This window comes from Equus przewalskii, chromosome 23 (genome assembly GCF_037783145.1).
Source record: "Equus przewalskii isolate Varuska chromosome 23, EquPr2, whole genome shotgun sequence".
Classification (NCBI taxonomy): domain Eukaryota; kingdom Metazoa; phylum Chordata; class Mammalia; order Perissodactyla; family Equidae; genus Equus; species Equus przewalskii.
Genome location: NC_091853.1, coordinates 8486451 through 8512482, shown reverse-complemented (window position 1 = coordinate 8512482; position 26032 = coordinate 8486451). Strand labels below are relative to the sequence as shown.

General features: G+C 38.5%; 2 protein-coding genes across 7 annotated transcripts in view; one reads left to right on the top strand and one right to left on the bottom strand.

Moving 5' to 3' along the window:
* The window catches only part of DARS2 (aspartyl-tRNA synthetase 2, mitochondrial), a 29749-nt gene extending 23939 nt beyond the window's left edge, over window positions 1-5810 (bottom strand). The window contains exons 1-5 of one of the 2 annotated variants that reach the window (XM_008511179.2): window positions 5097-5810; window positions 4321-4420; window positions 2564-2630; window positions 646-747; window positions 170-265 (exon numbers count right to left, since the gene is read on the bottom strand). In XM_008511179.2, coding sequence (XP_008509401.2) covers window positions 170-265; window positions 646-747; window positions 2564-2630; window positions 4321-4420; window positions 5097-5217 — 486 coding nt within the window. In that variant the 5' untranslated portion in view covers window positions 5218-5810. The remainder of the gene's footprint in view (window positions 1-169; window positions 266-645; window positions 748-2563; window positions 2631-4320; window positions 4421-5096) is intronic. The other variant, XM_008511185.2, reaches the window with a different exon arrangement.
* On the top strand, window positions 5591-21104 carry CENPL (centromere protein L). 5 transcript variants are annotated; one of them, XM_070590906.1, is made up of 6 exons: window positions 6019-6077; window positions 6432-6523; window positions 10530-10706; window positions 13031-13282; window positions 17774-18316; window positions 20521-21104. In XM_070590906.1, the coding sequence occupies exons 3-6, from the start codon at window positions 10533-10535 to the stop codon at window positions 20590-20592; spliced, it is 1041 nt and encodes a 346-aa protein (XP_070447007.1). In that variant the 5' UTR covers window positions 6019-6077; window positions 6432-6523; window positions 10530-10532; the 3' UTR covers window positions 20593-21104. The 5 variants fall into 5 exon arrangements, with proteins under 5 accessions (XP_008509388.2, XP_070447007.1, XP_008509381.2 ...); XM_070590905.1 differs by having other exon boundaries at window positions 6041-6140; XM_008511166.2 differs by having other exon boundaries at window positions 5591-6615.
* Window positions 21105-26032: the final 4928 nt, after the last annotated feature.

Genomic DNA, 26032 nt, shown 5'->3' with positions numbered 1-26032 from the left:
ATATATGGGGTCCGCTGTCGACTGAAACATCGTTACATGGTGCATGACTGTACAATAAAGTGCTGAATTTTGTAGAAGTTAAATTTCTTGTTTAAAAGACTCTGAAAACACTTTCATGGTCATCAACATTTTCTAGATATTCTATTTTATTAATAACAGAGGATGGCACCTTCACAAAGTCCTTAATTTCAAAAGGCAGCTTCTTGCAGGAATTCAGAAGTTCGGCTGTTTTAACTTTGATTTCAATCTCACCTGTTGGCATTTTCTTAAAGAGAGAGAGAGAGAGAGACACTTATTTTAAAAATCACTCATCAGGACACGAACACGATGAACACTTGTAAAACACATGCATTTATTTACATATGTAAAATGTATGGGTGCTTATAGTGTGTAGTCTAAAGCATAAATGTCTGCATGATTTTGACATTCTTTTGCAATCTGTGGCTGAGGTGCTTTTAAACAAATGTCTTAATGTGCATATTTATATAAGTATATATGTTTGTAGTGAAGATTTTGAAATCTGTAGGTTCATTCATAGAATGCCAGATGTCTAATAGGTGCTCAGTCTCTGATGCCTGAATGTGTAGATAGACAATGCAAATGTACACAGGTAAAATTTACACAGACAGTTTCTAAACTACTAACTGGATTCTCTTGTCCTGGAGGTCGGGAAATGACTGTCCCAGACACCCGCACCACAGATTCCACAGGGGCTTCACATAAAATCTTCTTCACAGAAGCAGCCGACTACAAAAATAAGATGGGAAAACAGTTCCAAAAACCAAATGAACTTAAAGGAATCTGTAGTAAGTGTAGTCTGTGGTTTAGAAAAATGTTAATATCCATAGCTTAATTGCCATAAACACTGGGGCTGCCCTTAATGACTTTATTAAAGAATTTGGTAAACTGCATCCCCGTTTTGACTCCATATAACACAGAAAGCAAAACTATTAGCTAAGAGTTTTAACATTTTTTTTTTAAAGGAAAATAAGGAGAAGAACGGCTTAATGCAAACAAGCCCCACATACTTTAAAGGCATCTTCTCCAGGGTTAGTCTTAGGGACAGTTAAATCCAATAGCTATAACGGAGTCCAAAGTGAAAGGAGTGCTCCTGGATTAGCTATGCTCATCTCTGGATCCTGTCCCTGAAAGATAATTCATTGCTCTTTACTTATTTCAAACGGTAAGAGCTGAGCAAATAATATTTTTCTTCAGCATACAAGCATTTGTAAACATTACCACAATAGAAACCAATGCTGTCCAACAAGCATGACAAGAGTTCTTTATTTTATCTAATTTTAATGGTAATTATTTTTTGAGCAGGTAGTACCTTCACATGGCTCAAAATTCAAAGGGTACAAATAGATATATGGTAAAAAGTCTCCCTCCTATCCGTGTCCTCCAGCTCCTTAGTTTCCCTCACCAGAGGTACCCAGTGTGACCAGATACTTATGTATCCTTCCAGGGCCATTTCATAACATACATACGCATATGCATGCCCTTGTTCTTACAGATAATAGCACTCTACATGCTCTGCTGTATCTGTCTTTTCTTCTAACAATATACCTTGGATTTTTTTCCATATTAGGACATACAGAGCTTCTTCAATCTTTTTTCTATGGCTGTAAGGATGTACACTACTTTTTATACCAGTCTTTTATTGGGGAACATCTAGGTTGTTCCCAGTTTTTTTCTATTAAAAATAATCTTCGGGGCTGGCCCAGTGGCGCAATAGTTAAGTTCACATGTTCTGCTTTGGCAGCCTGAGGTGTGCCAGTTTGGATCCCGGGTGCAGACCTACCCACCACTTAGCAAGCCATGCTGTGGCAAGTGTCCCACATAAAAAGTGCAGGAGGATGGGCACAGATGTTAGCTCAGGGCCAATCTTCCTCAGCAAAAAGAAGAGGATTGGTGGCAGATGTTAGCTCAGGGCTAATCTTCCTCCAAAAAAAAAAAAATTCTGCAATGAATAACCTTTACGTCATTTTGCATCTGTGTAAGTTCAGGTGTGATTGACTAGACGGGGAATGAATGGTTCAAAGGACATATGCATTTATAATTTTGAAATTGCCAAACTGTCCTGCACAGAGTTAGTGCCAATCTGTATTCCCTCCAAGACTCTATGAGTACTTGTTTTCCCAAACACAGCATGCTGTCAATCCAGTGTATTAAAAATAACAATTCTGGGTAGTTTTAATTCACATTTCTCTATCTATGAGTGAGGTTGGGCATATTTTCAAATGTCTATAAGCCATTTATATTTTCTTTTCCATAAATTTTATGTTCATATCCTCGGTTCATATTTCTATGTGGTCATTGGTCTTTTTTTTTTATTTGTAGTAGCCTTTTAGATATTAGAGAAATTAGCCCTTTGTCTGTGATACGAGCTACACATCCTTTTCCTCAGTTTGTCATCTGCCTTAGTGTTGGTTATGGTAGTTTTTAGTTTTCACTAACAAACTTCTGAATTTAAAACTTCAAACATACGTAGCCAACATACTGAGTTTATTCTAACCACAGCCATCAAAGAGGCTTCAGATAACACTAGGAGCCCTTCTATTACCTCATCCTGGGGAATGACAAGTTGAATAAGCCCGTGGAAATCTCTGAGGACCAGGAAGGTGTTTTGCCTGATTAATGAAGAAAATGAACATGTTAGGATAAAATCTCTGAGCCCAAAATGTAAGCAGGCAAAACAAATTAAACAAACAAAAACCCGTGCAATCTCTCATGTTCCTTTTTATAATAAATAATTATGTGCTTTCATTGGCTACATTCATGCAATTGCTATCTGTGTAGCTTATTAATGAAAAAGCAGACTTTTTTCATTTTCAATTTCAATTTTTTTTTTAAGATTTTATTTTTTCCTTTTTCTCCCCAAAGCCCCCCAGTACACAGTTGTATATTCTTCGTTGTGGGTCCTTCTAGTTGTGGCATGTGGGACGCTGCCTCAGCATGGTTTGATGAGCAGTGCCATGTCCGCGCCCAGGATTCGAACCAACGAAACACTGGGCCGCCTGCAGCGGAGCGCATGAACTTAACCACTCGGCCACGGGCCAGCCCCTCAATTTCAATTTTTATTGGCTATATATATAGCTCACTAATGTTACCCTGATGGCTTATTAATGAAAAGGCAGATTTTTTCTTAATTTTTAATTTTCATTGGCTTAAATCTTTATAAGAAAATTTTATTAAATTTGCAAACTTTCCACATATTAAAACCTGGAGATAATGTTTAAGGCATTAGAAATATCTGATTGATCATTTTTGAAACATAACAATATAAGGTCTTCGGGCTGGCCCTGTGGCCAAGTGGTTAAGCTCGCGTCTTCCGCTTCGGCGGCCCAGGGTTTTACTGGTTTGGATCCTGGGTGCAGACATGGCACCACTCATTCGGCCATGCTGAGGCAGCATCCCACATGCCACAACTAGAAGGACCCACAGCTAAAATATACAACTATGTATGGGGGGGATTTGGGGAGAAAAAGCAGAAGGAAAAAAAAAGAAGAAGATTGGCAACAGTTGTTAGCTCAGGTGCCAATCTTTAAAAAAAATAAATGTTCTAAACAATATAAGATCTTTTCCTTAAAAAAAAAGATACAATCTAAAATTTTCTAGAAGAGGTCCAACTACTAATTTAATACCTCTATAAGCCATCAAAAGTTCCCCCAAATCTCAACATTTTAGCATTCAATCTACATTTCTCATACTGTCCTTAGTACCAGGAAGAGGTACAGAAAGCCTCCTCAGATTTTGAGTTCAGGGGCTAAAGTCACCACATTTACGGGTCAAATATCCACCCATTTGGGGCACGTTCTTTATGAAGGTCTTTATATTCTTTAGGAAGGCTACACAATCTATGTTTTTTGGATCTCTTCATTGTGAATTAATGTACCATTCAGATATGTTCTGGAATACAGAGATGAACAAGAACAAAGAAATGGACTCAGATAATCTTAAGGAATCATTATTCATGTTTTTAGGCTTGATCTCTATCTAAACATAGAATAAAATAAGCTTTTTCATGCTATTGAAGCTTAAAAGCTGGCCCATTCCCAATTACTGGTCCTAGGAAGTCTTCAACCTTAGTAACCCAAGGGACATTTCAGTCCATTGGTGGATCGCACTTCATTGTATTCAACAGATGTTACTGGTACTTACTGAGAGTAACACTATTTGGGTCTTTCAAAACAAAAACTAACCTAAAATTAAAACGTTGCAAAGCTTTTATTCTTCTGACTGGTTGAAAATTAATAAAGGTTTGGAATTGCCTTAGGAAAACCACCACCATGCATTCTTAAACCACCTGCCTCAATTCACCTTCGGTATTGAATCCATCCAAACAAGGTGACTTCTTGGCCTAAGTGAGAAGAACGCAACTCTCCACACGTGTTGGTCCGGGCAACAAAGCTACTGAATTCTTTAAAAAAGAAAGGAGAAAAAGGTAAGATTAAAAATATATCATTTGCAAACTGCTTTAAAAATACAGACTCAATTACATCATTTTAGGTCTTTCATGTCAATGGATGAAATTTATAAAGCAAGCCGAAGTAAGTAATTTGATTCAATCACTATTAAATTTACCTGCAAATGTGTCAAAGCCATGTGTGTAACTGTCTTAATGTAAATTTTTGCCTTGTGTTAGGAAATCTAAATTTTTTTGATCACCTTGTATTTGCCTTGACCTAAAATTACCCTATTCTTAATAGTGCACATTGCTTACCAAAATGAAACAGGATGTTAGGAATTACAGAAGTTTGATGGTGTAGTAACTAGCTTTAGTACAAATCTAGAGTGAAATAGTCACTTGTATACTAAAAAATACAATTCAAAGTATTCTCAAGTGTGAAAGAATTTTTTAGGCTGCCTATTAGTAGCATCAACTAAAAGTAGAATAGCCTATCCATGTGGCTACTTTTCTGGTCGTTCTAAACACCAAGGAAAAACCTACATTATATGGAATGAAGAAAGTGAATGATCTGCTTCTACACATAAGGCTATCCAGTTAAGACTAGGGGAAAATGGAATAAAGGGCCTCTAGGTGCAGAAAACAGGAGGAAGTCTGTGCTGGGGACAGCGCTCTTCATTGCTTTCACCTGGAATTCTCCTCCGTGAACTCAGCACCAGACTTCTGGAGAGAGAACCCCAGATCAGCTGGGTGGTCCTTCCGGTGGGGCTGGATAAACCCCGGTAGAGCCGATTTAGCCAACAGAACATGTTAGAGCCGCAGGGTGGCGAGAGGCGCTCACGAATCCCACTCTGCCGGTTTTGGATGGTGGTCAAAAGTCAGTTTTGGAAAAACACACAAATCCTTTAAAAATGCTAGGAGTTCTCACTCTCTTTTCCAATATTTAAGCCCTTCTCTGCTGAACATTCAAGTACACGTGTCTGGAAACTAGAAAAATCTTAAAGGTCTTTGGGGCCCTTGGGGGAGCGGGTTGGGGAAAGTCCTTCCAGCCCCTCTCAGTGCCCCGTTTTCCACTTCTATTAACAAAGCTGCGGCCAGATGTTTCGGGAGAACGATTCCACACAGCAGCGCAAGGCGGGAGCCCGTGACCGTGCAGAGGCGGAAGGGGCCGGTCACCTGGCTACGCCCTTCCACGCTTCCCCGAAGGCAGAACCGAAAAACAGGGAAGAACCCGGCCTCGAGTTTCAAATCTCCCAAATTTGGCGGCCGAACTCGAGTCTTCAGCAGGAGGAAGGCGAGCAAATCGAAAAGGTTCTCAGCACCCGAACCGATAAACGCCCAGCCGCTGGGAGCCAAGCGCTGCCCAGCCCGCCCCACAGAGCGCCCAAGATACGGCGAAGGCGTTCGACCAATCACAGCAGAGGTGCCCCCGCCATGCTTACTACGGGCGGAAATGTGAAGGAATGCGCACCGGAAGAAGAGAGCTGCGGGGGGGGGGCAATAGCGCGTAATTATGCCAGTTGACAATAATGGTTAGACGGCTCTACCTTGCCCTCAGTTAACATGGCGACCTAGTTGCTTCACCGACTTGGAATCGGCGCCAGGGAGTCTTCCTGCGTCGGGCCGCAGAGCGAGTCGGGAAACGATTTTAAACTGAGGAGGCGCCGAGGTTTGAGTTGCCGCTTCTCAACGGCGGGATTTCCGAGCTGGCTTTAGTCCCTGAAGGGCTCAGGTGGAGAGGGGCGAGTTGGGACAAATTGTCCCTTGCCCTTCCCCTCCGCGGGCAGAAGCCAACTCCGCAGGAACGAGGGTCGCAGAATTGGGTGGCTCTGTCAGCGGAAATATCCCTCCCGGGGTGAAGGCGCAGGGCTTACCTGGCGACGGAGGGCGCGGAGGTCTCCTTACTGGGCGCGTTTGTGTCCATCGTGAACCCATTTGTTGGGGATCGAGAGGGATTTTGGGAGGGCCAAGGCTTCCTCCGGACGCTCTCGTAGCTGTCACTTTGGCGGCTTTCTTGCTTCAGGGGACTTCAGTCTCGACGTAGTTTTGGACCCGGACTTGAAGCATGATTCGTGAGGCTGGAATGGGTGACAGCGTCATCACGGCATTTTAGTGGTAAGATGCTTCGTGTTGGGCCAGGACTGGCAGCAGACTTTATATTTTGTCCTGTTGTACGGTCGTTCTCTTTACAATACTTGTGTCTTGAGGTGAGTTTCACACTACGTGCTTAGCACTCTGCTAAGCGTTAGTGTTGGGGCGGTTGGATTTAGGTGTTGGTGGCAATGTAGAAAAGTGATGTAAGTCAGGGTCCCTTCCTTCATGGACAGGCCACAAGAAAAAATAACTCAGTTGTAATTGTGTGTTATGAACTACAGATGCAAGAGGAGTTGGCGGATTGGTTTCAAAAGGAATGAGATGACTTGGATTTAAACAAAAAACGTTTAGTGTTAGGAATACTATCATATCTAGCTCTATGGATATGGCAGAGCTTCTCCTGAGGAAGTGAAACGTGCAGGTCGGATTGGATTTGGTCAGACAAGTGGCAGGAGAGAAGTATTCTTAGTTGGCGATAGGTTGAATAAAAATGTCGGGGAGCAGAGACAAACATGACAGGCGTGAGGAGCAATGGGGTGATCATCAGTCTAGGGTAGGGGGTGCCTGTTTGGATGTAGGGCAGTGGTTCTTAACCTTTAAAAAAGTTGTCCATGTATACTGGACTTTTCCTCACCTGCCTCTGCCACCAAGTACACGTGCATACAGCGTTTTGCTTACAACCTTAGAGCGTTGTTGGATTTTGGAGGCCGTTTGTTTGTGGGTCTTGGGGTAGGAACTCCTGAAGTAGTAGAAAATGAACCTTGATAGGATCAGACAATAAGATCAGATAATGCGGTGCCCTGAAACCCAGACAGAGCAGTTCTGACTTCATTTCAAAGATGTGTGGGAATTGTTATGGAATCTCAGGCAAGGTAATGACAAGGCAAAAGTGGTGTCTATGGAAAGACTAGTCATGGATTGGGGAAGGGGGTTAAGATTTGGAACGAGGTAGGTGGCTGTAATCAAGAGTGGAAGTGAAGGCCAAGTCTGAGAGGGCTAGTGTATATCCTTTTAAGAAGTATGTGAGAATTTGATAATAAACTGGATGTAAAGGTGAAGTTGAGGGAAGAGTGAAAGATGACCACGATGTACTTTAAGGGGCAGGGAAGAAAATGAGAAGGAAGAATGGAATTATTACTGAGAGAAACAGGGTAGTTGGAAAGGAAAGACTGGTTGTGAAATAATGTTTAGCTTTGAACTTAATGAGTTTGAGGACACGAAAGGTTTAATGTCCTACAGGAAATTGGAAATGCTGGTGCAGAGGTCTGAAGATAGAGATTTAGGAGTCATATGTAGGACGAATGTTTTCATATGCAGAATGAGTGATTTCAGAGGGACACCCACTGTTGGGACAAGAGGAAGAACAGAAATCAGCAGATAAATCGGAAGGAACTATAAGAAATAAGGAGAAAAAAACCCTAAAAATTGAGTGTCTGAAAAAAAAGGTAACAGAAAGTTTAGAGGAGTAAGGATGGACAAATTTGATGAACCAAGTATTTGGCCATGGTTTTAGCAAAAACATTGTTGGTAACCTTCAAAAATGGAGTTTCTTTATAGTGATGGATACAGAAAAGAGATTGCTGAAGATTTCCAATAAGATATTCATTAGTAATTGGAGGCAGTGGTTGTATACCACATTTCCAGGAGATTGGTCTCAAGAGAAATGAAATGAATTGGATTTAAACAAAAAATTTTTAGCGTTAGGAATACTAGAATATGCGTGGCAGTGGAAGAAAAATATCCTGTGTAAGAGATTAGAGATAATAGAGGTTTGAAATAAACATGGGAGGTGGTGTCCAAGGGCGATGTAAAGGGATATGGGGACCCAGAATATTGGTTGAGGGATTAGCTTTAGAAAGCAAGTAAGAGGATCTGTTTCCTTACAATTGGAAGGAAGAATATTGGGACAGTAAAATATTGAGTCAGGATATATTTTCAACCTCTTAATTATTGAGCAGGGCAAAATTACACATTGACTGTGGAGTGAGAAGGTAAAATAGATATGTAGTTTTCTAATCTTCAGTGCATGGATTGTGCTATTTCACATTACTGTTAACATTAAATACTCAAGCGAAATGTCTTCTCAAAACCAACCCTCTCAGTGCTAATAGTCTTTTTCTCACCTAGATAGACTTTAAAATCTTTTTGGAATTCATAGCATTTCTCTTTTAAGGAGTCAAATCCGGTAGGGCTTATTTTGCCTTGAAGTTGGTCCCTGTTGAAAAGCAATGTGGAAGAAGTAGGTAAGAGCCCCTGCTCTCGAGTTAGACTGTCTGGGTTCAAATCCTGGCTCTTTTGCTCTTTAACTGTATGACTTTGGCAAGTTACTTAACTTCTCTGTCTTCCCATCTCTCAACTGGGAATATAATAATCCATCTCATGGGGTTGAGGATTAAATGAGAAAATATTTGTTAGGGGCTTAGAAGAGTACCTGGCACATGATGAATAGTTAATAAATGTTACCAGTCATTCCAAATAAAAAATTTGAAAGAAACATTCGGTGTAGACAAGAATTTAAAACTCCCTTTAAAATAGATAATTTAGTGTGCATTTGAAGATAGAATACTTTAGAGTAGCTGCTGTTTAAATTGTATGATATATGATCTTGCTTTGGGCGTTACTGGAGCTTTGAGAACTGTATGTTTAATTTATGGAGTTTTGTGCAAGATATAGAGGGTATCCTACTTTGACATATTGAAATTTAAATATAGTAACAAATATAACTTTCCATTTGTGAAAAACTTTTTAAAAAGGGTAACTATGCCAGTACTTGGGAGTAATTATTATAACTTTTAAATCATAATTCTATTCAGTGGAAGTTATATCATAATTTTGGAGTTCTGTGAAATACTTCTGTTCAATGAAACCAATACTATTTAACAATTAAGGAGCACTCAGCATTATATTAAGGTAATTATACAAGAGAAATATAAAGCATGGTTTCAGTCAGAGTAGTTTAGTCTTGCTGGGAAGAGAAGAAATGCACACCATAAAAATAGTGCAAGGACGTCTAAGAATACTGGCCAAAGTGAGTGGCACAGACTGGGTGATAGAGGAGAGCTGCATAGGCTGGTATATTATTAATCTCCAAAGATTTTATAGAATGTTTTTGAGAGATTTTATTGACTCATCTAGAGGGTTTGGGGGCTTTTTCAAAATATTTACCCCTCAGATCTCATTCTACACACACACGTGCACCCCCCCCCCCCCCCCACACACACACACACTGCTTCTAGGAATGAGACACTGATGCAGACAGAAGTCTATAACAGGCATTCTAGGGAAGAAGGTTAACAGAACTCTACTACTTGAAAGGGGATCAAATTCAAGCCTGGTCTTAAAGGAGGTGGAATGGAAAAAGGATGCTTCAGATAGGGAATATAGTTGATAGGTGAAAACATGAAGACAAGAATATGTTTGTGTGTAGGAGAAGTAGGAGGGTAAGGACAAGCTGAATTATGAAAGATCTTAAATATCCAGCAGAAGAGTAGAATTTATCTTGTCGTTGTAAAGTTTTTTGCACAGGTGACTAATAATAAAGTTCCGTTTCTGAAGAATGAGTTACCCTTAGATATAGAAAGCACTTGGTTATCCTAGCAAGAACCTGGCTAAGGAAGTAGCTTTGGGAATGGATGACAGAGAGACTATTGAAGGAAAGACTCTAAAGAATGTGCTTAATGACTACATGTTAAAGAATGAAAGTGGGAGACTACTTAAATGAATTTAAATTAACTTAGAAAATTGACAGGAATTTGAAAATGGACCAGCTAGCTTTTGGAAGGAGGTGGCTAGGAAGCAGGTGAATTTAGTTTTGAGCTTACTGTGTTTGAGGTATCTGTAAGATAGTCATAAAAAATAGCCTGTAGCCAATGAGAAATACAGGACTTGGTTGAAAAGTCAAAACTGGGGACAGGGAGGGGGAGGGAGAGAGAAATAATTCCTTTATAGAGAGGAGAAGACTCAGTGAAACTGAGCGTGAATTAACTCTTTGGTGTTCAAAACTTTGGTTTTATTATCGTTTACGTAGACCATGGATTCTTGTGATACACCAGAATCGACTCCTAGACAACGTGCATCCTCAAGGCTTAAAGATTACTTTATAGGTGCCACCCCTCTGCAGAAACGATTAGAATCGGTCAGGAGGCAAACCTCTTTTGTCCCAACTCCATCTCGAAGGAAAATTCCCCAGTGTTCACAATTGCAGGTATGCTTTTTGTGTTCTTTCGTGTTACTCAGTAATTGAGAATATCTCTGAACAAAGAATTTCAACTTTTGATAGTATTTATAGTATCTTCTTAATGCCTCAGGTAATAAAATAAATGAGAAACAGCTAAAACAATTATTCACACTATCAGTACCTCCTCTGTTATATCTTTTAACCTCCTTTAATCTGGAACATCCACAATATTTGTCTTTTATTGACACTGACATTTTTGCAGAATATAGTTTCCTCCTCTCTCCTTTTTATTTATTTATTTATTTATTTATTATTATTATTTTTTAAAGATTTTATTTTTCCTTTTTCTCCCCAAAGCCCCCTGGTACATAGTTGTTTATTTTAGTTGTGAGTCCTTCTAGTTGTGGCATGTGGGATGCCTCCTCAGCATGGCTTGATGAGTGGTGCCGTGTCTGCACTGGCAAAACCCTGGGCCGCCAAAGCGCAGCGCTCGAACTTAACCCCTCGGCCTTGGGGCCGGCCCCCCTCCTCTCTCCTCTTTAAATAGAATATTCCTCATTTTGTATTTGTCTGATATTTCCTCACGATTAGATCGAAGTTATGTTTTCTCAGCTAGGATACTGCATAGGTGGTGTTGTGTCCTTCTTGGGGAAAAACATCTGGTAGCACTTGGTGATGTTAATTTTGATCATCCTGTCAAGATGTTGCCCAATAATTACCTTTTTGTTCCCCTCTGCAGCTAATAAGCAGTCTGTTGGGGAAGACATTTTAAGATAATGCAAATATCCTATTCCCTGTCAAAATTTCTCCTAACACGTAACGTCCATTAATAATTTTTGCCTCATCCCATCTTTATCGTGATGGTTGCAAAATAATGATTTTCCAACTCCATTTGCTCCATATTTACTAACCAGGCTTTGGCATTCTGTTGTAAGCCCTTCTCACTTCTACATTTATTTATTTATCTCTTTATTGGTATGGACTCATGAATTCCCGTTTTTCAAATTTTTCTAGTTCCTCACTAAATTATTTTGATGTTTAAATTGTTCCAGATTTGTCTGGTGACAACAGGCTCTTGATCATTCATAAACAACCCTGAAGATATATAACATTATTGATTTGTAATTTTACTGAAACATGAAATAAAACCCTGATCAATACAAGTTTTGTGTGTGGTTTTGAGTCACCTAGCAAGGAGCCTGCTGATCCATCACCCACATGCTCTTATAACTTTGTTTTCTTGTCAGTGTTGAGTACATAGTATCTTCTGCGATATGAGAAAACTTTTGTTTCTTTGTGAAAACTTTCTTAAAGAAAAATTACTAGTGCTGGTAATGAAAGTGATGGTTCTTAACCAGAAAACAGAAAGTGTATATAAATTAAAGGTTGGAGTGTCCAATTCAGTGCTTCCTTCTGTCTATGATATAAATAATTTTGTTGTACCTTTTGATAGTAATAAGAAAAAGGTTTATCACTTTTTAATAAAAGTATATAACTGTTTCCATGAATACTCTAATCAGAACAAATATTTTTGTCAAGTAGACAACTGTGGTGAAAGTTCCAACAGATAGTTGGAACTGTGAGACTATGCCAGGAAGTATGAATTCTATAGAAAAATTCAGTTCAGGATAGAACCAGGAGCCTATATGGGATGACCCTCAATAAGGCCTTAGAGCCAATGCAATTGATGGTACGTTGGTTCTAATAGAGCACGGCCAAAAAATTTCCATGTTATCTTTTAATTTAATCTATTGAATTAGGCATTGTGTCAGAGTAGATTTACTAGAAACAATTTTAAAAATCACTTAATTAAAGTCAACCTAATTAGATGCTCCAGGAATAGTTACTATTTTCAAAATCTGTAATTTGAAGTTTCTAAATCTGAAACATAGATGTTCATCCAATAAATATTTACTGAACACCTGTTGGCGTTGTTCTAGGTGCTAGAGGTGTAATAGACAATAAAAATCAGATAAATATATAATGTCAGTAGTAGATGCTGTGAAAAAAATAAAACATGTTAAGGAGATGTAGAGTGACAAAAGTTGGAGTGGGTGCAGGTGCTACTTTAGATAGAGTGGCCTCTTGAGTGACATTTGGGCAGAGACCTGAATGAAGGAAAGGAACATACCAGTGAACCCCTGTGGGAAGAGCTTTCCAAAGGGGGAGGTGCAACAAATGCAGAGGCCCATTCAACGATCTTCAAAGAGTCCTGCAAACTCCAGTTTGGCTAGAGTACAAAGATCAAGTATCCACTAATAGATTTGTATTAAGTATGTGAAATCTTATGATTAAATTCTTTACTCATGTTTCCTAATTCTTAAACTTCTTTTGTTTTGATTTTCTTTTAGGAAGATGTTGATCCTCAAAAGGTTGCATTCCTTCTGCATAAACAGTGGACTTTATATAGTTTAACTCCCCTATATAAATTCTCCTATACTAATCTCAAAGAGTATTCTAAACTTCTGGGTGCATTTATTGCTGCTGAAAAGCAGAAAGGACTTGCTGTAGAAGTGGGAGAAGACTTCAACATCAAAGTGATTTTCTCTGCTCTCCTAGGAATGAAAGGAACACAAAGAGACCCTGAAGCATTTCTTGTCCAGGTATCATATATAAGCAATACTTGCTTCCTAGGGGAAAAGAATCTGCATTGTCTTACTGTTTTTAAAATTCTTAGGCTTGTGATTTATAACCTATTGTTTAAGTTATTTTGTTGAGGTCATATTGGCTTACAACATTGTGTAAATTTCAGGTGTACATTATTATATATCAGTTTCTGTGTAGACTGCATCATGTTCACCACTGATAGTCTAGTTTTTATCCATCACCATACATATGTGCCCCTTTCTCTCGCCCCCTTCCCCTCTGGTAACCACGGATTTGTTCTCCATATCCATGTGTTTATCTTCCACATATGAGTGAAATCATACAGTGTTTGTCTTTCTCTGGCTTATTTCTCTTAGCATAGCACCCTCAAGGTCCATCCATGGTCTTGCAAGTGGGATGATTTTGTCCCTTTTTTTATGGCTGAGTAGTATTCCATTGTGTGTGTGTGTGTGTGTGTGTGTGTGTGTGTATACACACACCACATCTTTTTTATCCATTCATCCATTGATGGGCACTGAGGTTGCTTCCCCTTGGCTACTGTGAATAATGCTGCCATGAACATACGGGTGCATAAATCTGTTTGTATTGTTGATTTCTTGTTCTTTGGATGGATACCCAGTGGTAGGATAGCTGGATCATATGGTGTTTCTATTTTTAATTTTTTGAGAACTCTCCATACTGTTTTCCATAGTGGTTGCACCAGTTTGCATTCCCACCAGCAGTGTATGAGGGTTCCCTCTTCTCCACATCCTCTCCAACACTTGTTATTTCTTGTCTTGTTAATTCTAGCCATTCTGATAGGTGTGAGGTGATGTCTTAGTGTAGTTTTGATTTGCGTTTCCCTAAGAATTAGTGATGTTGAACATCTTTTCATGTGCCTGTTGGCCATCTGTATATCTTCTTTGGAAAAATGTCCGTTCATATCTTCTGCCTGTTTTTTTTTTCATTTATTTGTTTATTTTTGGATGTATATCATAATATATTTTGAATTCTGTGTAGATTACATCATGTTCGTTCTGCCTGTTTTTTGATCAGGTTGGTTATTTTGTTGTTGAATTGTATGAGTTCTTTATATATTTTGGAAATTAACCCCTTCTTGGGCATTTGGTTTGCAAATATTATCTCCCACTTGGTGGGTTGTCTTTTCGTTTTGTTCAAAATTTCCTTTGCCTTAGGTCTGCTCTGTGTTTTATGCTTTTTGCATTATTTTTTAATCTCATTAATTGTGTTCTTCATCTCCAGAATTTCTGTTTGGTTCTTTTTAGAATTTAGGTCTCTTTGGTGAAGTATTCCTTCTGTTCATTAATTTTGTTCCTGAGCTCATTGAACTGTGTTTCTGAGTTTTCTTGTAACTCTTCAAATTTCTTTGTTCCTGTTATTTTGAATTCTTTGTCAGGTAGATTGTAAACTTCTGTGACTGCAGATTTGGTTTCTGGAGAGTTGTCATTTTCCTTCTGTTCTGCAGTGTTACTTTAGTTCTTTATGGTATTTGATGAATTGGTCCTCTGCTGTCGCAGTTGTGGGAGTAATCACCTTCTGTCATTTGGGTATGGCCTTGATTACTTTGGTTCTGGTCACCTCAGTCTCCTGTTCCTCCGCTGGCTCTCTGCAGGCTTGGATGCTATTGTCCTTTGCACCGTCTGTGTTGCTGTTTCCCAGTTGTCTGGGGGTGCTTGTTGTACCACTGCCAGGGGTGCTGGGTTCATGGGTGTCACTGGTGGGGTCTTGGGGACCTGGGTTCTTGTATGCAGTCCCTGCTGCTGGTGAGTTGGTGTTGGGGGTGTTGCCACTGGGGGCTGGGTGCTCCCACCTTGTCTGCTTGTAGTTGTGCAGTTTGGGTCATTGCTTCTGCTGTGGCTCCACCGACCATACACTGTTGTGGGGTGGGGCCACTGCCATGCTGCTACCTCCTGCCTTGGACATTTTCAGGCATGGAGCCGCCACTGGTCATCACCATTGCCCTTGGGGCGTTCCCACATTCAGGGTTGCCACTGGCTGCTGCTGCCTCTGCCGCTGCTCCTTGGGCATTCCTACACGTGTGAGGCCACTGGCTGCTGCCGCAGCCTCCCAGGTCTTCACGTATGTGGGGCTGCTGCCACTCCACCAATGTTTGGGTGCATGGGGCTGGGCCGCTCTCACCTCCGCTCAGTTGTGTGGGCCACTGTGTGAGGATCCACATCCTGGATTGCTGCCATGGGGGGTGAGGAAGGGGGTTGTTCCCCTAGTTCCACTCTTCAGGGGAGTCGCATCCCCCCACCTTCAGATGTATAGCCGCCTGGTCTCTTAGGTGTCCTGTTGTGCTCTGTAGGGAACCCTCTGTTGGTCAATGGATGTCTGGTTGTACTTCAGAGGCAGGAGACAAAGGGAACCTCCCACTCCGCCATGATGCTGACATCACTCTCCTTGTTTGTTTATTTGTATAGATCAGGGGTCAGCAAACTATGGCCAGATCTGACCCATTGCTTGTTTTGTAAATAAGGTTTGGTTTTTTTTGTTGGAACAGAACCCCTTTAGCTTTCTTTCATATTGTCTATAGCTACTTTTGTGTTACAAGAGCAGAGTTGAGTAGTTGCTGCAGAGACCATGTATCTTGCTAAGCCTAAAATATTTACTACCTGGCCCTTTACAGAAGAAGTTTGCTGACCCCTGGTATAGATCATAGTATTGACAAGAATCTCAAGATTCCTAGGAGTAGGTTCAGGTGCATATAACAGAAAGCCTAAATAATGGTGGAGTAAACAAGATAGAGGTTTATTTGTCTTATAAAAAGCTGTCTGGAGATAAGCTGTCTAAGGCAGGTATATGCTTCATGAAATTATTAGTAATCTAGGTTCCTTCTGTCTTCTCTGTGATCCTTGGTGCATGGGTCCCATCCATGAGGTCACCTTTTAGTCTAAGATGGCTTCTGGAGCTCTAAATATTATATTCAAGTTCCAGGCAGGCAGTAGGAGGAAGATAGGAAGGACAATCAGGATGCCTGCTGCTGAGTAAATCTTTTATGAGACTTGCTGAGACCCAACAACTTCTCTTGACATCCCAGTTGGAAGGGAGACTAGAAAAATTTTCTTTTTTAGTGGGTACTTTGCCACCTTGAGTAAAAGCACAGTTTTATTGTGGAAGGAAAAATAGACACTGGGTAGACAATTAGAGGTAGTTGATGCCCAGAGAAGTTATGTGGTTTGCATGTCATCAGGCAAGCAGATGTTCTTGTGAGGAATAGAAATGACCTCTTGAATTCCTAGTATAGTGTCCTAATAGTTTTCAAATTAAATCTCATTTCTTGACAGGGTTACAGGACTCTTAGATCATGAAAGTGTGATAGGCATAATATATCCGGGCTTTAAGGTATTTGAGAGTCTCTTATAATCCCTTGAACAAGAAGGAGAAATATGGTAAAATAACTACTTAAATGATCATCTCTAAAGGGATATAATACTGGGCTGTGATCTTCACCTTGCCCTGGTCAAGCTTTAATTAAAACTTCTATGAATATCTGGAAGGTATGTTTGTCATGTAATTTACACATTTAGATTTTGAAGCATTAGTTAATCTGCTGGAAAATATAATCAAGATTCTAAAAGATCTGAATGTGTTGGCACAATGGGCCAAATTGAAAGAGATTAAAATTTTAAGCCTCAGTACAGGTTGGGGAGGATTTACCTGTTACCAGCAAAAATGAATATGTTGGGCTAATTTATGTAAAGTTGTCAACTAAAAACCAGAGAACTACTCTAATCTAAGATTATGTTAATAGGAGTATAATCTAGGTTAAAGATAGTGACAGTCCTGTAATTAATCAGACCTCTTTGAAGTAATTAGGTTCAGTTATGAGTGACTCCCATGCAGAAGAATTTCAGAGAAGAGTGACCAGGATAGTTTGAGAACTTGAGTGTATGTCCTAGGAGGAATGGTTGAAGAAACTGGAGATGTTGAACTTGGCAGTACATATGATAGGGATCATCAGACATTTGAAGGGCTTTTCCTGTAGAAGACAGGTTACATTTGATTTGTTCTATATGCATGTAAGGAAGAAAGCAGGAGTGGAAACTGTAGGGACTAACACATTGAAAGAACATTTTAAGTTGATAGAAAGAGCTGCTTTAGGAAATCTTGAAGTTTTCCTCGATGAAAGAATTCAAGCACTTTGGATTTGGTGACCTTTTACAGTCCCTTCTAAAGTTGAGATTTTGAGGTTCTTTTCAACATACTGTACCTCGTTATGCCATATTGGCCTTTCTTATTTTGCATTTTGGTTGCACCAAGATCTTAGCATATACCATGTCTCTAGTATATAAGAATATTAGAAGAAAGGTCAATTAACTTGATAAGCCCTAATAATGATTAGGGAGGCTATTTTCTCTGTGTTTTTTGGCAAGTAATACAACGTATCTTATTTTTTAATGTGCAAATTAGTTTTGAGATTGTGTAATTTAGGGGGAAATGTACTTTTGAACTTAATGAACCTGTTTTCTTTTCTTTCTTGGTAGATTCTGTCAAAATCTCAATTGCCGTCTGAGAATAGAGAAGGTAAAGTGTTGTGGACTGGTTGGTTCTGCTGTATATTTGGAGACAGTCTTCTGGAGACTGTTTCAGAAGATTTCACCTGTCTACCCTTATTTCTTGCAAATGGAGCAGAGACTAATACAGCCATGATTGGAACCTGGTTTCAGAAAACTTTTGACTGTTATTTCAGTCCCTTAGCAATCAATGCATATAATCTTTCCTGGATGGCTGCTATGTGGACTGCATGCAAAATGGACCATTATATGGCTACTACTGAATTTCTTTGGTCTGTACCCTGTAGCCCTCAACGTCTGGACATTTCTTATGCCATACATCCAGAGGATGCAAAAGCTTTGTGGGACAGTGTCCACAAAACACCTGGGGAAGTTACCCAGGAGGAAGTTGACTTGTTCATGGACTGCCTTTATTCACATTTCCATAGGCATTTCAAAATTCATTTATCAGCCACAAGATTGGTTCGTGTTTCAACATCTGTAGCTTCAGCACATACTGATGGAAAAATAAAGGTTAGTTTGAACAAATCTAGTTAAGTAATTTTTCCTTATTGTTGCATAGATTCCAAAATGTATGGTGATTGTATTTTCCACATTGAAGAAACACATTTGAATGTCTGCCAATTCAAGACAGTAGAGAAATTTTATTTTATGCTTTATAAATGATTTACTAAAAACTCTTCAACCTTCTAGATGCATTTTTATAATGGGAGGATACTATATGCTGTGTGCTACAGTTTTGGCAATAATATGAATTATCTCTAGTAACTTTGAAACTTTCAAAATTGTTTCTTGTCAAACTTGGAAATAATTATCAGAGTAACAGTGGATTTTGTGTGTTAGATGAGAAAATTACAGCCAGAAACACAGAACTAAGATATCATCTTTATATTTCAGGCTTTTCTATCCCTACTGGGAAAGAAATAATACAGATATTGTTTTAGTCTCTATGAAGTCCTTATCAGAGGAAATATCAGAAATAAACTGAGAGTAGGTACTTAAATATATTAAAAAATTAATATATTTAAAATATACTAAAATACAGCTAAAGTAAACACTCAGTGAATATTGGTCTTGTTGCTATTCCAGAAGTTAAACATATCTTAACTCTAATCAGTAGAGCATCCCTGTAGTTAGGTGTTTTATCCACATTTTATTTTTAAAACAAGGAAACTTAGGCCAAGATTGGTTTAAGTGACACATGCAAGATAGCTCAGTAAGAGGAGGAGCTAAGATTTGAATGCTTATCTCTTAGGTTGCAAGAAGTTCATACTCTGTTCATAAGCACTGTATTAGTGCTTTTCAAACTGGAGGTCACAGTACAGCACTAGGTTGGGAAATAATTTTGATGGGAAGTTACCAGTTTTAAAAAACAAAAGAAAGAAATAGAAAATATAAAAATGAGAGTGTATTGCATATGGTAAGGATATACATTTGCTTGTACTGGGTCATGATGTTAAATTTATTTCTTACTATGGTTTGCAGTAAAAAATTTGAAAGATTATACTATGCCGTATTACTTTGACATTATAAAGAAAAAAATTTACATTTTAGTACCTCAGAATTCAATGTTCATGAAGTCCTTATATATTTTAAAATTTGGTTTCCATATGCCCACACTCTATTAATAAACCGCATTTAAAAACTATTTTATATAACATGTTCTTATCCATCTATGAATATAAGGATGTTCCTTAAACACATTTATTTTATCTGGTCTATTCTAAATCTAAGAGCCTCTCTTAATGAGGTAAGATAGTAACTGTGCGTCCTAGGTTCAAATGATGCCATGATGTTGCTAACATTTATTAGGCACTAACTTGTACCAGGCAATATTAAGCATTTTATGCATGTTGTTTCATTTAGTTTTCATAACAACTTATTTATATAGGTTGTAAAGAGGAAACTGTAGCACAGGGGATAAGTCGATTCCCTAAGATCACACAGCTAACCAGTGGAATCGGAATTTGCACCTAGTCACCTGACTCAAAAGCATATGCTTTAAACTGCAATACCATAGTGCCTCTCAAAAGTTTGAAATTAATGTGTTAACCAGGTTTCTGCCATCTGCTTAGTTTCTAAAAGATACCTTTGGAATTGTACATCCCTTTAAGAAAAAGGAAGCTATGGAACCTCTTTGTAGAAAATGTAGATACTTTTTTTTTAAAAGATTTTATTTTTCCTTTTTCTCCCCAAAGCCCCCAAGTACATAGTTGTATATTTTAGTTGTGGTACGTGGGACGCTGCCTCAGCACGGCCTGATGAGCAGTGCCATGTCCGCCCCCAGGATCTGAACTGGTGGAACCCTGGGCCACCAAAGCGGAGCGTGCTAACTTAACCACTCGGCCACAGGGCCAGCCCCAAGAAAATGTAGATACTTAATTTGCATACAAGTCCAAGGGGTTCATAGATAGCCCTTCCTCCCCCTCACTCCTTAGGCAGATGGTCAGTCCCGCCATGGAAGCCAGGATAAATAAGAACTCTTGTCTAATTACCTCTAAGCACCATTGACTAATAGTTGTAAATTTAATTAAAGTTAGTAGTCTTCATTAAGTGAAATCTATTTGACTTAGAGCAGCAATGGTTTGGGTTCATATTTGTATCTTAGCTTGCAGATATGGAATTTAAAATAAGCCTGGAATATTTATCAAATATCAAACTGCTTTGTTATCATTATTAATTCTATTTTAATTTTAAATGTCTTTTTTTTTTTTCAGATTCTGTGTCATAAATATCTTATTGGAGTGTTGGCATATTTGACAGAACTGGCAATTTTTCAAATTGAGTGAGACCTTGTGGGGACGATAAGTTATGGATTATATACCTTTTTCTCACTGATTATTTGCCTGATTCCTGTACTGAGAGGGACTGCAGGAGAAATGAGCATCTATCTCTACATCTGTTTTCCTCACAGTGCCTTTAGAGTTGCCCAGATGGAAGCCACGGAGGATCTCGAAGAACAAAGAAGGTGGTAGTGGAGGACCCACAGCCAGGTGGTCATGTAATAGTCATGATCTGGGATGCCAGTCTCTAGAAAAGGCCAACTTGTTAATTTTTGAGCCATCTTTCTATAAAATATATAATGTTTATTATGTCAAACTTTTAGGGTTCAAATGAGATTAATATTGAGTAGTTCTGATTTGGGTCTTTAAAACTTTTAATCCCTTTGAAGCATTTTAGACTTGCATTCAGAGAGAATTTCTCTCTTCTAAAGATGTATTCCTAGCATCATTTTGCTGTGTAAAACTGGCAGAGTCCTCTCTGAAGGAAACTAAAGACTAATATACGTTTTTAAGCCACTAATATGCTTCTGTTTTTATTACTGTTCAATTCTTATTGCAATGTTGAATTAAATATTTGCTTTTAAAGTGAAGCAGTGTGTTTATCAGTGTCTTGGTGGTAGATCTTTAGTTAATGTCTCAGGAATGGGAAGTCCTATGCTTTTTCCCTAGCACAGAAGTTACAAACCAACAATTATATAGAATCATACAAATTGTAGAGTTGAAAGGCACCTGTGAGCCTCTTTTGAGGGCAGAAATTATCTTGTTTAACTTTCAAGTCCCTAATTTTGCTTTAGTACAATGATTGGTAAGTATCTGTAGGTTAAGTGAATGAATTTTAACCAACTCTTCCATTTTACAGATGAAAACTATGAGATCGAGTAATTTAAGAGACTTGCCCAAGATGTTGTATCTAAATCTCTTTTTACTTACTGAGCGTAGGAAGATTTTGTTTTACTTTGGAAATAATGTTCTTTTAAAATCTTGTTTGAAAGAAAGTAACTTTAATAGGCTGTCATTCTAAAAACAAAGATTAACTTTTGAAATGAGGTATTATTTCACATATACTAGGAACAGAAGAGGTAGTAGAAAAAGCAGGGTGTTGGGAGTCAGACATTCATTCATTCAAGTAATATTAAGCTCCTACTGTGCACTTAGAATTGTATTGTAATAGGCATACAGAGTGAAGACAAAAAAGATCTCTGTCCTGTGGAAGTTGTGTTCTAGTGGAGGAAGGCAACAGATAATTTCAGATGGAGATAAATGCTATAAAGAAAATAAGGCAGTGCAATATGAAAAAGGGTGACTAGGATGGGGCCTGCTTTACACCCAGTTGGCAAAGAAGGTCTCTCTGAGGAAGTGACGTTTGAGCTGAGTCCTGAATGATGAGAGAGAACTGGCCATGTGAAGATCTGAGGAAGGCTGTGCTAGGTGGGTGAAACTGCAAGAGCAAAGGCCTGGAGATAGATAAGAGCTTGGCTTATTTGAGGAACAAAGGAAGTCTGTGTGGCTGGAGCATAGTGAGTAAGGGTGGAGTAATATGAGATGAAACGAAGAAATTGTGCAGCAGAGACTTCTTCCATGGTGTTAGGTCTCCCAGTTTTTGACTGGGCATGTAGCTGTCCAGAATCAAGGCATTTTCCAGCCTTCCTGATAGGTAGGTATAGTCATATGGTAAGTTCTGACCTATGGCATGTAAAATGCAAGTGTTATGTAGAGTCTCCAGGAATCTTCCTTATAAGATAGCAGGCATGTACCCCTTGCCCTTTTCTTATTCTTCTTCCAACTTTGCTGCTTGGAACAAATATAATGACTGGTACTTTAGCTTCTGTTTGAGGTCACAGGGATGAGGGTCGGGTCCTAGGGATGATGGATCATGGCATGGAAGGAGTTTGTGCCCTGTGGACTTCTTGAAGCTGAACTCCAGTGCCAGCTTCGGGCGGTCTTCCTCCAGACTTATGTCAGAGAAGTAAACGTCTATCTTATTTAAGGTGTTGTTATTTTGAATCTTTTACTCGTAGCCAAACCTAATCCTAACTGATACAGAGAGGTAGGATCCATATCATCTAAGTTTTTATAGGTACTGTGAATAAACTGGATTTTATTTTAAATGCAATGGGAAGCCACTGAAGTTTTCAGGAGAGTAATATGACCCAATTTATATTTTATAAGATTTTATAAGATATGAGAGAAAATGATTTGTAGGTAGACAAGAGTGGAAGAAGGAAAACAGTTAAAAAGGTTGTCAGAAGTGGCATAATCTCTATGGAGAAGTTAGCAATATCTAGCAAAAGTATGTGTGATTTACTTTTTGATAAGCAATCCCACTTACAGGATTCTGTCCTTAGTATCCACTGGCAAAAATCCAAAATGAAGCATGTACAAGGCTATTTATTACAAAATTATTTGTAATAGCAAGACTAAAAACAATCCAAATGCCCATCAGAGGGGGACTGGTTGAATAAATTATGGTATTGCTGCACAATGGATTAGAACCATGCAACTATGAAAAGGTTTGAGGAAGATCTCTGATACTGCCATGGAGTGATCTGTAGGATATATTTTTAAGTAAAAGAGCATGATTTGGACAGAGTATATAGTTTGCTATCTTTTATGGAAGGAATGGGGGAAATATGGGTGTGTGTGTATTTTCTACATTTTCAAAAAATAGTGGAAGGATAAACTGAAAATGAATAAAAGTGGTTACTGATAGGGGAAGGGAAGGAACTGGGTAGAGGGGACAGCAATGAAAGTTAAGACTTATTTGAATGTTTCTTGTTTATAGTTTGGAACCATGTAAGTGTTTTATATAATTACGAAACAAAACTAGATCAAAAAGAAAAAAACAAAGCAATCCTTAAAAATTGAAAACAAATCAACATAACTATATTAAGTACATGCCATAATCACACAAAGAATTATTTTTAGTATCTTTAAATTTTAGTATTTTGACTGTACATTGTCAATGGGCTATATCCTAGCAGGAAAGGAATCTTAAATTGCATTCAGTTATCTTGTTATTAGTAATATTGGTATTGTTATTTTACCACTATTTATAGTTAAGATAAAACATACGTAATTATAACAATGTTAGGAACCAAGATTTTCACTGTAAGAGAAAAGATATAGGATTATAAAATCTAGTTAGCTAAGTAGAAAATCTGTAATATTAAATTTGAATTGGAAATATCAGAATGAACTCATTTATTTTTAAAATGTAAAAGGTTTTGATTTTGATGAAGTCCAATTTATCACTTCTTTTCTTTTGTTTCTTGTGCTTTTGGTGTTGTATCTAAGAAATCATTGCTTAACCTGAGGGGCCAAAGATTTACTTCAATGTTTTCTTCTAAGAATTTTATAATTTTAGCCCTTAAATTTAGGTCTGTAATCCATTTTGAGTTAATTTTTATGTATAGTGTGAGGTAAGCATCCAAATTCATCATTTTGCCTATGAATATTCATTTGTTCCAGCACCATTTATTGAAAAGACTTTTATTTCCCCCTTGAATTGTCTGTCCCTTTCTTAAAAATCAATTGGCCATAAATATTTGAGTTTACTTCTGGACTTTTTTGGGGGGGCAGTGAGGAAGATTTGCCATGAGCGAACATCTGTTGCCAATCTTCCTCTTTTTGCTTGAGGAAGATTGTCAGTGAGCTAACTTCTGTGGCAATCTTCCTCTATTTTGTATGTGAGATGCTGCCACACCATGGCTTGATGAGCGATCTGTAGGTCTGCACCCAGGATCTGAACTGGCGAATCCTGGGCTGCTGAAGTGGAGTGTACGAACTTAACCAATATGCTGCTGGGCTGGCCCCCTGCTTCTGGACTTTTGATTCTGTTTCATTGATCTGTATTTCAGTCCTTATGCCAGTACCACAGCATCTTGATTACTGTAGCTTTGTTAGTGCATTTTGAAATCAGCAAGTGTGAGTCTTCCAACTTTGTTTTTTTTTTTTAAGGTTCTTTTAGCTGTTCTGGGTTTTTGCATTTCCATAAAAATTTTAGGATCATCTGGTCAATTTCTGTAATTTTGATAGTTGAATCTGTATATCAGTTTGGGGGAGTTTTGCCGTCATAATATTGTCTTTCAATCTATGAACATGGGATATCTTTCCATTTACTTACATCTTTCAAAATTTCCTTCAATAATGTTTTATAGTTTTCAGTGTACAAGTATTGCACTTTTTTTTTTGTTAAATTTTTTCCTAAATATTTTATTCTTTTTTATGCTGTCGGGAATGGAATTGTTTTCTTAACTTCACTTTTGGATTATTTGTTGCTAGTGTATAGAAATACAATTGATTTTGTATATTGCTATTGTATACTGTGACCTCCTTAAACTTGTTTATTCTAGTAGTTTTTTCAGTGAATTCTAGGATTTTCTATATATAAGATTCATGTATTTCTGAATAAAGACAGTTTTATTTCTTAATTTCAATCTGGATGCCTTTTATTTCTTTTTCTTGCCAGATTGCCTTGGCTAGAATCTCCAGTACAATGGCAGATAGAAGTGGTGAGAATGTCCAGTCTTAACTCTTCCTGATCTTAGTGGGAAGGATATTTCACCTTTAAATATAATGTTACCTGTAGGTTTTTCATAGATGCCCTTTATCAGGTTAAAGAAGTTCTCTTCTATTCCAAAGTTACTGAGGGTTTTTATTATGAATGGATGTTGGATCTTGTCAAATTATTTTTCTGCATCTATTGAGATGATTCATGATTTATTTTCTTTTACTTCAAACTACACATTTCAGGGGGCCTGCCCCATGGCTGAGTGGTTAAGTTTGCATGCTCTGCTTCAGGGGCCCAGGGTTTCGCCAGTTTGAATCCTAGGTGTGTACACGGCACCACTCATCAAGCCATGCGGAGGCAGCATCCCACATGCCACAACTAGAAGGACCCACAACTAAAAATACACAACCTTGTACTGGGGGGCTTTGGGAAGAAAAAGTAAAAATGAAACCTTAAAAAAAAAGAAACTACACATTTCAGTTCTGGTTTCTGGTTCCACACGTAAGGAGCTTGGAAGTCATCACTGTGTCCTAACAACAAGTAAAATGGTGAACAGATGGAAAAATCAACAACTCTTCTTAGATCTGTAAGAGATGGAAGGACACAGAGCAAACTGCTGCCCTCAAGATTGGAGAGACGAACAGGTGACTACAGTAAGCCAAACATGGCTTACTGGAGTAGTGACTCACAAGCATTAACTACTGTGGGAACTAAGGTCAGGGTCAGAAAACCTGAACTGTAATTGATGAATTGCTAGAGGCTCAGTATAGACAAATCTGAAAGTTAAAAACTCCAGGGGGACTGAGTCGTGGGGGGCCCCCACTATATTGTGAGATTTACCTCCAGGAACTCAACCAAGTTCCCACAGAAAATATTAGAGAAAAATCTCCTGTGCTTGCATAGGGGAGGGAAAAAAGAACCATTTTGAAATATGTC

What these genes read in the sequence shown, in the direction of transcription:
- CENPL (XM_008511166.2), top strand. Translation starts at nt 6,529, where the DNA reads ATGCTTCGTGTTGGGCCAGGACTGGCAGCAGACTTTATATTTTGTCCT. An exon ending in TACAATACTTGTGTCTTGAG is followed by an intron (nt 6,616 to 10,529) that starts GTGAGTTTCACA and finishes TCGTTTACGTAG; the next exon opens with ACCATGGATTCTTGTGATAC. An exon ending in CTGAAGCATTTCTTGTCCAG is followed by an intron (nt 13,283 to 17,773) that starts GTATCATATATA and finishes CTTTCTTGGTAG; the next exon opens with ATTCTGTCAAAATCTCAATT.